Source organism: Schistocerca americana, chromosome 6, assembly GCF_021461395.2.
Source record: "Schistocerca americana isolate TAMUIC-IGC-003095 chromosome 6, iqSchAmer2.1, whole genome shotgun sequence".
Taxonomy (NCBI): Eukaryota; Metazoa; Arthropoda; class Insecta; order Orthoptera; family Acrididae; genus Schistocerca; species Schistocerca americana.
In genome coordinates this window covers 81,718,614-81,733,860 of record NC_060124.1, presented here as the reverse complement: position 1 = coordinate 81,733,860, position 15,247 = coordinate 81,718,614, and the positions used below count along the sequence as shown (strand labels likewise).

The 15,247-nt window shown below is 42.3% G+C and overlaps 1 protein-coding gene across 1 annotated transcript in view; it reads right to left on the bottom strand.

The window, feature by feature from the left end:
- The window catches only part of LOC124619972 (lysosomal-trafficking regulator), a 594,456-nt gene that overhangs the window by 197,117 nt on the left and 382,092 nt on the right, over positions 1–15,247 (bottom strand). The window contains exons 35-36 of the mRNA XM_047146635.1: positions 12,174–12,401; positions 9,873–10,029 (exon numbers count right to left, since the gene is read on the bottom strand). Coding sequence (XP_047002591.1) covers positions 9,873–10,029; positions 12,174–12,401 — 385 coding nt within the window. The remainder of the gene's footprint in view (positions 1–9,872; positions 10,030–12,173; positions 12,402–15,247) is intronic.

Below are 15,247 nucleotides of genomic sequence, written 5' to 3'. Positions count from 1 at the left end.
CCTGTATTACAGTAACAAAGTCATCAAACTGTTCACTCTATATCTCCTTTTCAAGATTTATTTCATGTGTAACTCTTGCAACATTCAAAAAGTGCATAAATGACCCTTCTGAAACTTGCTTTATCCACAACAGCCATTGATTGGATAAAGCGGCGGCACGAAAACACACACACACACACACACACACACACACACACAAACTGTTCATCTTAAGCAAGTTTCTGGAGCCTGTGGCTGCTTCTTCTTCTGGCAGAAGAGTTTAAGGGGAAGAAAGAAGGGGTGAAGGAAAGAGAGTCGAAAGATTTAGGAAAAGGGGTACAGTTCAAAAACATCAATCGGAACCCCGGGTCAGGGGAGACTTACTGGACGGGATGAGAAGGGAAGACTGATTGTTGGGGATTGCATCGGACAGGATTTGAAAGCCTGAGAGCCCCATAGTAATCACTGATAAAGCATCATGCATGAGTTAATAAGAATGAAAAGTTAAGTGCATTGATGTAACAGAGGTGGGAGGGGGACAGAAACAAAATAGACAGATCAGAAAATGACAGATGTAGAAAACTGAAATGACGTGAAGAAAAGAGTAGCTACCGTATTTACTCGAATCTAAGCCGCACCTGAAAAATGAGACTCGAAATAAAAGAAAAAAAAAATTCCAGAATCTAAGACGCACCTGAAATTTGAGACTCGAAATTCAAGGGGAGAGAAAAGTTTTAGGCCGCACCTCCAAATCGAAACAAAGTTGGTCCATTGTAATATGAGACACAATTTAGGTCAAATGAATGACGATACAGCTACAGTAGTTTGGTTCGAGTCGTAAGCTTAGCAGTTAAGCTTTACCAGGTAGCCATTGCTATGCGTTAGGCGCTCCGTCCGTATTTATACGGGTGCCCTTCCTTCTTCACGTGCTTCGTCTGGTTTGATTCGATTGCTTATTTTCCTTTGATCTGGTAAGTGCCGTCTTCTTTGTTATAGGTGTTTACGTCACTCTAAGCTGAAAATGCATTACTATACTGTGTCATGCATTGTTTGTCGCATTCTGATAGTGCGTGTTTATGGCCTGTCGCCGCTTGCGGGATGGCTTGCTTTTGTGCGCGCTACTGCCGCTTACAATTTTTTTAAAAAAAGAGAGGAATCGTCTCATTAGCGAAACAATGGCAAGAGACTGCTATATGTTGTTACTTACACTGCTGCTTTCTTTGATAATGATCAACAAGAACCAAATAATAGACTGCGTATGATAGAACATGTTCTGAACGAGAGTTGGGCGAAAATTTTTCAACGTTTGAAAATCTTTGCGGCCGCTTCTTTAGTACATCAAATTCTGCATAGAAATTAGAGTCATCTTAGATTTAAAAATCTAGTCAGTTGCTGTGCTTAATTTCTGACTGTATCACTATTACGCATAAGAATAATACGAATATAAACATGACACAATACGTATATTCTTCCGCATTTGCTGTTGTCTCACTCTAGTTTCGTAGTTTATTAGGCAGACAGGATTTAAATGAGATAGCAGCAAACACGCAAGAATACATGGCAAAATGTTTATATTCGTATTATTCTTATGGTGAAGAGAATACTGCATGTGATTCACATTTCATCAGGTTCCTATTAGCAACCATCTCTTCTCACTGGTAGGAAAAAAATTCAGAACGTAGAGTTGGCCATATTGACAAACATCTCAAACAATCTTGCCAGTCAGATTTTCGTAGTACATTGAAATTCTGCTACATTCTAAGATGAACAATACGGAATTTGTATTTACTTCATTGGATAATGTATGAAAATGCAGTGGTCGAAACTCGGGGCAGAGAAAAAAAAGCTCGTCTTCTACCTTTTCTTTTAAATTTATTTACTGACACAGAGGTTTTGGCGCCAGTATTTATCTTTGTGCCTACAAAACATGCCTGTGTAGCGCTACAAATATTTGACAGCAGAAGTTAGTTGTGGTGGGACCTAACAACATTTTTCAGAACTTCCGCTTGCTTTGCACTCGATTCTAAGCCGCAGGCGGTTTTTTGGATTACAAAAACCGGAAAAAAAGTGCGGCTTAGATTCGAGTAAATACGGTACTTTGGAGAAATGCTGAGATGAAAAGAATTAATGTCAATTAAAGCCAGGTGGGTAGTAAGACCCAAGGACACGTTATAGTGCTAGTTCCCACCTGCGGAATTTAGAGAAACTGGTTTTGGGGCAAAGAACCCAGATGGTGCGAGTGGTGAAACAGGCACCGAGGTCATGACTATCATGTGAGAGAGCATTCTCTGCAACATGATATTGTGTGTATAGTGGCAACACAATACACAATATCTTGTTCCAGAGCATGCTCTACAACGTGACAGTCACCTGAAAGAATTTTGCACAGAAAATAATTTAACCATTACAAACACTTGACTTAAGGATTACTAAATATTATTGCAAAAATGCAGTAGCACTGGAAGAATTAGAAAATTTTAGACTGATTATGTAAGGGCAAGACATAAATTTAGAAACCAGATCTTAAAGTGAAAAGTATTTCTACAGAGAATATGTGGACTGAGACCATAATTAACAGGTCATAAATTGCAGACTGGAACTTAAGAAAATGCATAAAAGTGGAAAATTGTAGAGGCAGAAGCTGTGTAAGTTGAAAGAAACAGACACTGTCAAGAGTTACAAAGTGAGTATTAGGCAACAATTAACTGAAATAGGGAAAAGGAATAAAAAAAGAAGATGAACTGAAAGCTTTGAGAGAAGTAACAGTGAAACCAGCAGAGGAAAGTTGTTGTTGTTGTTGTTGTTGTTGTTGTTGTTGTTGTGGTCTTCAGTCCTGAGACTGGTTTGATGCAGCTCTCCATGCTACTCTATCCTGTGCAAGCTTCTTCATCTCCCAGTACCTACTGCAACCTACATCCTTCTGAATCTGCTTAGTGTATTCATCTCTTGGTCTCCCCCTATGATTTTTACCCTCCACGCTGCCCTCCAATACTAAATTGGTGATCCCTTGATGCCTCACAACATGTCCTACCAACCGATCCCTTCTTCTGGTCAAGTTGTGCCACAAACTTCTCTTCTCCCCAATCCTATTCAATACTTCATCATTAGTTATGTGATCTACCCATCTAATCTTCAGTATTCTTCTGTAGCACCACATTTCAAAAGCTTCTATTCTCTTCTTGTCTAAACTATTTACCGTCCATGTTTCACTTCCATACATGGCTACACTCCATACAAATACTTTCAGAAATAACTTCCTGACACTTAAATCTATACTCGATGTTAACAAATTTCTCTTCTTCAGAAACGCTTTCCTTGCCATTGCCAGTCTACATTTTATATCCTCTCTACTTCGTCCATCATCAGTTATTTTGCTCCCCAAATAGCAAAACTCCTTTACTACTTTAAGTGTCTCATTTCCTAATTTAATACCCTCAGCATCACCCGACTTAACTCGACTACATTCCATTATCCTCGTTTTGCTTTTGTTGATGTTCATCTTATATCCTCCCTTCAAGACACCATCCATTCCGTTCAACTGCTCTTCCAAGTCCTTTGCTGTCTCTGACAGAATTACAATGTCATCGGCGAACCTCAAAGTTTTTATTTCTTCTCCATGGATTTTAATACCTACTCCAAATTTTTCTTTTGTTTCCTTTACTGCTTGCTCAATATAGAGATTGAATAACATCGGGGACAGGCTACAACCCTGTCTCACTCCCTTCCCAACCACTGCTTCCCTTTCATGCCCCTCGACTCTTATAACTGCCATCTGGTTTCTGTACAAGTTGTAAATAGCCTTTCGCTCCCTGTATTTTACCCCTGCCACCTTTAGAATTTGAAAGAGAGTATTCCAGTCAACATTGTCAAAAGCTTTCTCTAAGTCTACAAATGCTAGAAACGTAGGTTTGCCTTTCCTTAATCTTTCTTCTAAGATAAGTCGTAAGGTCAGTATTGTCTCACGTGTTCCAGTATTTCTACGGAATCCAAGCTGATCTTCCCCGAGGTCGGCTTCTACTAGTTTTTCCATTCGTCTGTAAAGAATTCGTGTTAGTATTTTGCAGCTGTGGCTTATTAAACTGATGGTTCGGTAATTTTCACATCTGTCAACACCTGCTTTCTTTGGGATTGGAATTATTATATTCTTCTTGAAGTCTGAGGGTATTTCGCCTGTTTCGTACATCTTGCTCACCAGATGGTAGAGTTTTGTCAGGACTGGCTCTCCCAAGGCCGTCAGTGGTTCCAACGGAATTTTGTCTACTCCGGGGGCCTTGTTTCGACTCAGGTCCTTCAGTGCTCTGTCAAACTCTTCACGCAGTATCGTATCTCCCATTTCATCTTCATCTACATCCTCTTCCATTTCCATAATATTGTCCTCAAGTGCATCGCCCTTGTATAGACCCTCTACATACTCCTTCCACCTTTCTGCTTTCCCTTCTTTGCTTAGAACTGGGTTTCCACCTGAGCTCTTGATGTTCATACATGTGGTTCTCTTATCTCCAAAGGTCTCTTTAATTTTCCTGTAGGCAGTATCTATCTTACCCCTAGTGAGATAAGCCTCTATATCCTTACATTTGTCCTCTAGCCATCCCTGCTTAGCCATTTTGCACTTCCTGTCGATCTCATTTTTGAGACGTTTGTATTCCTTTTTGCCGGCTTCATTTACTGCATTTTTATATTTTCTCCTTTCATCAATTAAATTCAATATTTCTTCTGTTACCCAAGGATTTCTACTAACCCTCTTCTTTTTACCTACTTGATCGTCTGCTGCCTTCACTACTTCATCCCTCAGAGCTACCCATTCTTCTTCTACTGTATTTCTTTCCCCCATTCCTTTCAATTGTTCCCTTATGCTCTCCCTGAAACTCTGTACAACCTCTGGTTCTTTCAGTTTATCCAGGTCCCATCTCCTTAAATTCCCACCTTTTTGCAGTTTCTTCAGTTTTAATCTACAGGTCATAACCAACAGATTGTGGTCAGAGTCCACATCTGCCCCTGGAAATGTCTTACAATTTAAAACCTGGTTCCTAAATCTCTGTCTTACCAGTATATAATCTATCTGATACCTTTTAGTATCTCCAGGGTTCTTCCACGTATACAACCTTCTTTCATGATTCTTAAACCAAGTGTTAGCTATGATTAAGTTGTGCTCTGTGCAAAATTCTATCAGGCGGCTTCCTCTTTCATTTCTGTCCCCCAATCCATATTCACCTACTACGTTTCCTTCTCTCCCTTTTCCTACACTCGAATTCCAGTCACCCATGACTATTAAATTTTCGTCTCCCTTCACTATCTGAATAATTTCTTTTATTTCATCATACATTTCTTCAATTTCTTCGTCATCTGCAGAGCTAGTTGGCATATAAACTTGTACTACTGTAGTAGGTGTGGGCTTCGTATCTATCTTGGCCACAATAATGCGTTCACTACGCTGTTTGTAGTAGCTTACCCGCACTCCTATTTTCCTATTCATTATTAAATCTACTCCTGCATTACCCCTATTTGACTTTGTGTTTATAACCCTGTAGTCACCTGACCAGAAGTCTTGTTCCTCCTGCCACCGAACTTCACTAATTCCCACTATATCTAACTTTAACCTATCCATTTCCCTTTTTAAATTTTCTAACCTACCTGCCCGATTAAGGGATCTGACATTCCACGCTCCGATCCGTAGAACGCCAGTTTTCTTTCTCCTGATAACGACATCCTCTTGAGTAGTCCCCACCCGGAGATCCGAATGGGGGACTATTTTACCTCCGGAATATTTTACCCAAGAGGACGCCATCATCATTTAATCATACAGTAAAGCTGCATGCCCTCGGGAAAAATTACGGCCGTAGTTTCCCCTTGCTTTCAGCCGTTCGCAGTACCAGCACAGCAAGGCCGTTTTGGATAATGTTACAAGGCCAGATCAGTCAATCATCCAGACTGTTGTCCCTGCAACTACTGAAAAGGCTGCTGCCCCTCTTCAGGAACCACATGTTTGTCTGGCCTCTCAACAGATACCCCTCCGTTGTGGTTGTACCTACGGTACGGCTATCTGTATCGCTGAGGCACGCAAGCCTCCCCACCAACGGCTAGGTCCATGGTTCATGGGGGGGAGCAGAGGAAAAACCACGCAAAAAGACAAGAATTGATAGAAATCCTTGGATACTACATGAAATATTGAATTTAACTGAGGAAATGAGAAAATACCAAAATGCAAAAACTGAAGCACAGAAATGGGTATACAGGCATCTAAAAAATTTGTCTGACAAGAAGTGCAACATAGCAGTGCTAGAGGAGAAACGCAAGGCTGCAGATGTATGCTGGGTTGTACTCTCTGAGATTCCAGGTTTCCTGGAGTAATGACACTTGTCAATCTTGACAGTAATGAGAACTGTATGATAAGAGTACAGGAAGGATGCTGTAACCGTCTCCAAGAGAGTTTTAGCTTATCAAAGGCATTAATTTCGGGATGGATATTTTCACTGCTAACAACTGTGTAGCAACTGTTCACAGATCAGATGGACAAGGATATTGTGTAGGTTCAGGGGTGGCAGAATACCACTGTTTGTTAGCTTGTTTGTTTTGTTTTAGGCTGCAAAAACAACTAGGGTCATACACACCCATGTCAGAACCATAGAACACTAAGAAAAAAAAGGAGTTAAAAAAGACTACATATGAAGCCCAATCGACGGAGGGAAAGACAGCCAAAAACAGGGACTTGGAGAAAGGTCCATAAAATATGCCATAGAGAAATGGAGGTCCTGACTAAAGATTAAATGTCCTTTGCCATATTGCTATGACAGATAAAAAGTAAAACACAGTCGATAGCCCATGGTCGCTCACTAAAATGGTCAATAGCTCAGATAGCAAACACAAATGAGAACATAAGCGGCTAAAAAAAGGGCATTCTGTCAAGAAATGATGAACTGTCAGAGGTTGTGGCAATGAGCACATAGTGCAGGAGTAGTACCACTTAACAAATGGCGATGGACAGTGCCCAGTACACCAACTAGCTAAAATGATCTCCTCACGGTGAGAGGGCATAGAGGAAATTATCCAAGCCAATGGGAAAGGCTTAATTCCCCAGAGCTTGTTCCCATGAAGAGAGGACCAGTGATGATGCCAGAGTGACACCACCTCCTGATAGACAGCAACAGAGAGACCATCAGAGGAAATGGAAGGACTAGTGGGGCGAGGTACAAGGACTGCAGTCTTGGCAGCAGCCTCAGTGGCCTCATTTCCAGTAAGACCGACATGACTAGCACCCCACATAAACAATAGAGTGGCTCCATCAAGAGTGACCAAATGACAGCTCTCCTGGATGTGTTGCTCTAAGGGACGTATGGTGTACAGCACACTGATGCTGCGAAGGGCATTGAGAGAGTCGGAGAACAAGATCAAGTGAAAAGCCTTTGTCGCCAGGTGTACTGCGTGGTCTGATACAGGGCCAATGGCTCTGCTGTAAATACTGGGCAGTGGTCTGGAAGCCAGTGCCCAAAAATGTCAATGCCAATGGTGAAGTCACACCCAACACCACGGTCAGTCTGAGAGGCATCAGTATACACAAAGGCACTATCGCAAAGTTCCGTCCGAAGGTCGTGAAACTTACGGTGATAGAGCGAAGCTGGAATAGTGTCCTTAGGAAGCGAATGAAGGCCACGGTGAAAGCAGGTCACAGCACAAATCCAAGGAGGTGAAGGGTTCACACCCATCAGGAAAGAAGCGTGAAGTCAAGCTGATGGAGGTAACAGAGGAGAGCTCCACACTGGTGGTCAAAGGAGTCATCGAAGAAGAAGGTGTAGGATGGATGGCTAGGCATGGCAGACAAATGGCATGTGTATCTTCTGAGCAGAAAGTCACAGTCATATGACAGAGGTATTTTGGCAACTTCAGCATACAGACTCACAACTGGGCTAGTGTAACAGGCACCAGTGGCCAAACAGACACCATGATGGAGGATAGTATTGAGACGGCGTAAGACGGATGGATGCGCAGATGTATAAACGAAACACCCATAGTCTAGTTTCAAACAGACAAGGGATTGGTATAAATAGAGGAAGGTGGTCAGATCCATTCCCCAGGAAGTATCGCTGAGGACACGTAAAACACTGAGGGACCACATACAGCTGGCGGCCAGGTAAGACATGTGAGAGGACCAAGAAAGTTTCCTATTGAGCATGAGCCCGAAGAATTTCATAATTTCAATGAACGGAAGTGCAACGGGCCCAAGATGTAAAGGTGGTGGAAGAAACCAATTGCACCACTACCAGAAAGTCATACAAATGGCTTTGTCAGTGGAAAAGCAAAAATCATTGTCAATGCTCCACAAGTACAGATGATTGAGACATCGCTGAAGATGCCACTCAAGAAGACAAGTCTGTGGAGAACTGAAATAGATCACAAAATCGTCAACAAAAACGGAGCCAGAGATGCCCGGTGGGTGACAGGCTATTACAGGGTTAATGGCAATAGCAAAGAGGACAACGCTCAGGATGGAACCCAGAGGCACGCTGCTTTCCTGGATAAAAGCATAACTCATTTGTACCTTGAAAACTCGGTCTTTTAAAAGTTCCTGAAGGAAAAGGGGCATGCGGCCTCGAGAGCCCAACGTGTAGAGCATATGGAGGATGTCAGTCCTTCTCCAGTTGGCGTAGGATTTACCTAAATCAAAAAACACAGCCACATTATGGTAGTTTCACAGAAAATCATTCATGACATGGGTTGACAAGGTGACGAGATGGTCAACTGCAGAACAGCCCACTCAAAATCCACACTGTGCAGTGGTTAGTAAAGCGCGAGACTCAAGCCATCATACCAGCCGGCCATGACTCATATGTTCCATCACCTTGCAAATATAGCTGGTGAGAGCGGTGGGGCGATAACTAGAAGGGAGGTGTTTGTCCTTGCCAGGCTTGGGTATGGGTATGACAGTGGCTTCATGCCATGATTGGGAAAATGTACATTCTGCCCAGATGCGAAGGAGAAAGTGCTTGCCCGCAACAGAAACGTTCTGCAACATCTGAACATGAACATCGTCCGGCCCTGGGGTGGAGGATTGGGATGAAGTGAGAGCATGATCTAGCTCCCTCATAGTAAAGATAGCATTGCAGAACTCACGATTCTAAGAAGAGAAGGGTATCATCCGAGCCTTCTCCACTTGTTTCTAATGGAGGAAGGCAGGGTAATAGTGGGTGGAGCTCAAAATCTCCGCAAAATAGCAACCAAAAGTGTTGGAGGTAGCAGTAGGGCCCCCTATGACATCATCTGCTACTGTCAGGCCAGAAATTGGGGATACCAGACAGAATACCACTGTGGGAAGGATAGTGGCTAGAATATTCCTCATTTCGATGAGAGGTAATCTAAACCCTGGCAGAGAATGTGATTCAGCTGCTCCAGTCCTCAGTAGTACTGAGACATGAGGAGAGGGCCCCTTCGTTCATGGTTGGACAGTGGGAATGTGGTGGATTGGTGGACTGTAGGTGACTGGAGGGACAAGGAAAGGGAGATCTGTTTCTCCACTAGGCTGGGTAGGTAATTTCAGTCTACAAAGGTATCAGTGAGAGACTTGGTATATCTGGAGAGGGACTGTTCATCACTATAGATGCGACAGCCACAGGTGGCTAGTCTGTATAGAAGGGCCTTCTTGGTATGGAACGAGTGGCAGCTGTCGAAGAGGAGATATTGCTGGAGGCATCTGACATATCACATTGAAACCTGAATCATGTGATCTTTCATCCAGCTGGATGTTAAGTGGACAGTTGAACCGGTGTAGAACTGAATCACGACCATCATTTTTGTGAATTGTGTTGTAAATGATCACGTAAGAATTCAAATCACATTATAACACAAGAATTCTTGGGATTCTAGAAGGCATGCAGTAACATGACAGCAGACACTGCACGAACCTGACTGGAACAGGGTTCCCACCGGCTGAGCAAGGTTCAGCTTCTCCAGCAGCACGTTGACAACAGACTCAAGCACAGAGAATTGTGCGTCCCGGCAGCGCCTGCTACCCAGGTGCTCCCACAGGTAGCCCAGCTGGTGCAGCACATCTGACAGCACCTGCAACACCCACACTGTGCAACTGCCCAACTGCTTTCACCTTTGTCTCCATTCACCTACAACTATTGAGTTAATGTAATATAAGGCTGTCACATTGTCTGAAATTGTACAGAGGGGCCCAGAAAAATGTAGACACTCTTTGATAGTCAATATTTATGAAACAAAATGATATACTATTACTATTCTTGCACAGGGGGAAGGTTATTCTACGTGTTCAAAGTCACCCCCATTAGCAGCCACACAACATCGATGCTGCTGAACTGTTGACCGAACTACGGCTGTCAGTTGCAGGGAATTTATTTTTGAAAAAGGATTTGTAAAGGACCAGGGAAATATTATTTAAAAGGGGTAAATTATTTTTTAAAATTATTCTGGAATGCATTATCGAACAAAGGAGGTGTTTCAACTATCCGAAGAGTCACTGTAGCTAATGAAGAAAAGGCTGTGCAATAATATTCCGTTAACAATACATAGATATACAAATTAAAAATGTTCTTGTGTCCCTTCTTGAAATAATTTTCTTTTTATACCTCTTCGATGCTGCAGTGACATGTCTGTGTTTCCCTCCATTATTGCTGGTGTTCTTTATGTAATACATTCACAATGTTACTCACACTTGGTGGGGATACACATGTGCCTAGTCTCTTTGAGATCCCAACACAGACAGAGACACAGACAGACAGACAGTCAGAGAGCTACTAATTAATTTGTGCATGCTGGATTGCTCATTAATAATCATCTCTGGCCTCACTATCTTTCATTGCTTTCACAGATGGTATCCCTATCTAGCAGTCAGAGAGTGCACCTGTTAATCAACTTAAAAATTACCACCCCACAGTGTTGTTGGTGTGATACCTGCACAGGATGCCTCAATAGTTTCTCACAACTCCTTCAGTGTATTTAGCTTCTGTTGATAAATTCATTTTTCAAGGTCACCCACGGGTAGAAGTCAAGAAGTGTAAGGTCTGGAGACCATGGAGGTAGTGAAATGGTGCACTATCTTGTTATAAGTAAAATCTTTTATTTCCTAACATCTCTAAGATAGCAGGTAAAATTGATGTTTGCAGCATATGGAGATACACCTCACCATTACAGTACCTTCGAAGATGTGTGGGTCAATAAAACTGAGTGACGACAGACCGCACCACACATTAACACCTGGTAGGTTAACATATTTGTCCATGTGAACATGTGGATTTTCAGGAGCCCAGTACACGCAGTTATGGTGCTTTACAGTATGATTTAGTTTGAATTGCGCCTCATAATACCACATTGCCATCTCTGCAAACAGTTCATCCTCACAAAGCATGCTTTCACACCACTTGCAGTACTCTGTCCTTCAAATATGAGTCTCCTCATTCATAGCATGCAGCAATCTTGGAATGTATACTTTCCACTTTCCAGCCTCCAGAACTTGTCATACACTTGATCGGCTTACCCTGCTTTCACGTGCACCCTGCTTCATAGGTTTTTGATGTGATTTAGTAAAATGTTGTAACACAGCAGTGCTGAAAACTGGACTTCTTGATGTTTTTGGTCGGCCGGACTTTTCCTTATGCACATCCTGAACAGGACTTCTTGTTGTTTTCGGTCGGCAAGACTTTTTGTTATGCACATCCTCAACAGTACAAATAAAAATGGGCTTTGCACAAGAAACTTTTTTCCCTACATTACTTAGAAAGAAACTCTTTTTGCTTATTCCATTATGGCGTATCATGATCTGAAAGGCTTCCCTTTTCATCCCGTCCAGTAAGTCTCCCCTGACCAAGTGTTCTTGGAGACTTTGCTGATCTCTTCCCATTTCCTAAACCTCACAAGTTCTTCTCCTTGACCCCTCTTCCTTCACCTTCAAACCAATGGCTCTGAAAAATGCAGGTTTCCTTGCCCTTTATATGTGTGTGTTCCCTGCTGCCACTTGGTGAGCACGTTTTTCTCTCTATCCAATTAGACTTTATTTTCAAAAATTGATAATTTTTGTTGATATGTGAGCTGATTGAGATTCACAAAATCCCTCATTAAATTTAATTGCTATAAGGAACTCATTTTGTACACATTACGTGAGCACAAAATATTTTCATTCATTCACCTCAATTTACAATGATTTTATTTGGCCAGTGCTACAAATCATAAATAAAAAAAAATACCTGAGTAGAGTTTTGATGACCTGGAAGCAGAATGGATCGAGTGACGATGGAACCCAATATCAGATGGATATCTCCAACAAGCACTTCTGGATTCGGTGAACCAAATGCTGGCCTTTCAGAAGGTGGTGTAGACTGTAATTTTGGAGGTGGTATAGCCTGCAGACAACGACACAGGCACTCCACGACACCTAAGTCCTGGAGGAGTCGTGCTGTTGATACCTGCATGACCTGTAAACAGTGTTGCTTTCTAAGCATCAATTAAACACTTTTTTGCATAATTTCTGAAAAATTTTCATGAAATAATTTTTTTGAGTAATGTTCTATACTGTTATATAGGAGTAGTTAAAGTCAAAAAGTACAATAATCAACACGTGCACTACAGAAAATAATTTCACAATATGCAGTAAATTGTTCAAAAGACTAAACTGGCACATTTTGTCAACTGGTATTGTGGAAACTGCACAGTGTTGGTATGTGGCAGCCATGGAGGTAATCCGCTAATGCTATCCCTCCACACTACTGGACATGATGATGACAAACAGCTGCTGAGCTGTTTCCACACTACCCTCTAATGCAATGCCAGAGACGGGCACTCAGAATATCATCACACAAATTCCTGTCTCTAGCACCAGTTTTGGTTGTAAGACTCACCCAGTCTATAGCTGGCAAACTGAAGCCTGCCTCTAGTACAATAACACGGTGAGGAAATGTACTCACTATTTTTCCAAGTTCTCTGTGATGTGCTCTATCACTGCAGCTTCTGATGCAGGCAGTCTATAAAAGCAACCTATTACCATGTTTCACTCACCGTTGATGCTTAACTTCACCCTAGTTAGTTCACACATTCAGAATGAGTAAAAACCTCATCAGACATTATCAAATTCTTTACACAAATAAATATGCTCTGCCACAACTGCCATATGATCTATCATTGAAAACTATATATTCCAACCTGAACTTAGGAGGCATTTAGTATACCGTCAGTAACGAGGTCATTACAGACACATCAAAAGCTCAGATTAGGAAAGGATGGGGGAAGGAAATTGGAAGTGCCCATTCAAAGGAACAACCCATACATTTGACTCAAGTGATTTAGGGAAATCACAGAAAACCTAAATCAGGATGACCAGATTTGAACCGTTGCACTTCCAAATGCGAGTCCAGTGTGCTACTTCACTCCAGAAACTGGTTTGATGCAGCTCTCCATGTTACTCTATCCTGTGCAAGCCTCTCCATCTCTGAATAACTACTCCTTCTGAATCTGCTTACAGTACTCATCTCTTGGTCTCCCTCCACAATTTTTGCCATCCACGCTTCCCTCCGTTACTAAATTTGTGATCCCTTGATGCCTCAGAACATGTCTCACCAACCAATCCCTTCTTCTAGTCAAGCTGTGTCATAAATTCCTCATCTCTCCAATTCTTTTCAGTACCTGCTCACTACTTAGGTGATCTACCCATCTAATCTTCAGCATTCTTCTGTAGCACCACATTTTGAAAGCTTCTATTCTCTTCTTGTATACACTGTTTATCGTCCATGTTTCACTTACATACATGGCTACACTCCATACAAATACTTTCAGAAAAGACTTCCTGACACTTAAGTCTATACTCGATGTTAACACATTTCTCTTCTTCAGAAACACTTTGCTTGCCGTAGCCAGTCTCTACATTTAATATCCTCTCTACTTCGACCATCGTCAGTAATTTGCTCCCTAAATAGCAAAACTCATCTACTACTTCAAGTTTCTCTTTTTGCTATTGTTGATTTTCATCTTATATCCTCCTTTCAAGATACTGTCCATTCCGTTCAGCTGCTTGTAAAGGTCCTTTGCTGTCTCTGACAAAATTACAATGTCGTTGACAAACCTCAAAGTTTTTATTTCTTCTCCGTGGATTTTAATTCCTACTCCCAATTTTTCTGTTGTTTCCTTTACTTTTTGCTTAGTATTAAGATTGAATAACACTGCAGATATGCTACAACCCTGTCTCACTCCCTTCTCAACCACTGCTTTCCTTTCATGCCCCTCGACTCTTATAACTGCCGTCTGGTTTCTGTACACTTTGTAAATAGCCTTTCTCTCCCTGTATTTTATCCTGTAACAATATTATGAAAAGTCCATAAACCCAACCACCCAGGACACCCCATTGTGGCCGGTTACTGTGCCCCCACTGAGAGACTCTCTTCTCTCACAGACTAACACCTTCAACCTTTTACCCGAAACCTATCCTCCTCTATAAAAGATACCAACCATTTCCTCGGCCGGCTCTCCACAGTTCCTGTCCCTTTACCACATGGTGCCCTGCTCATCACTACTGATGCCAACTCCCTGTAAACCAACATTCCTGATGCCCATGGCCTCACTGCTGTCCGCATGGTGCCATCCTATGCTAACCTATTCATGGGCCATCTAGAGGAATCCTTCCTAAAAACCCAGAATCCTAAAACCCTCACCTGGTTCAGATTCATTGATGACATCTTTGCTATCTGGATTGAAGGCGAGGACACCTTATTCACATTCCTCCAGAACCTCAACAACTTCTCCCCCATTTGCTTCACCTGGTCCTACTCAACCCAACAAGCCACCTTCCTAGATGTTGAGCTTCACCTCAGAGATGGCTACATCAGTACCTCCGTCCATATCAAACCTACTAACCACCAGTAATAACTCCACTTCGACAGCTGCCACCCATTCCATACCAAGAAGTACCTTCCGTACAGCCTAGCCACCTGTGGTCGTCGCATCTGCAGTGATGAGCAGTCCCTCTCAAAATATACAGAGGGTCTCACCGATGCCTTCACTGACCATAATCATCCTCCCTTCCTTGTGCAAAAACAAATTTCCCGTCCCTTATCTTTCGAGTCTCCTACCACCTCCCAAAGTCCCGCAGTCCAGCCACGGAGGAACATTCCCCTCCTAACTCAGTACCATCCAGGATTGGAGCAACTGAATTACATTCTCCACCAGGGTTTCGATTACCTCTCATCATGCCCTGAAAAGAGAAATGTCCTGCCCACTATCCTTCCCACCCCTCCTACTGTGGTATTCTGCCATCCACCGAACCTACACAATA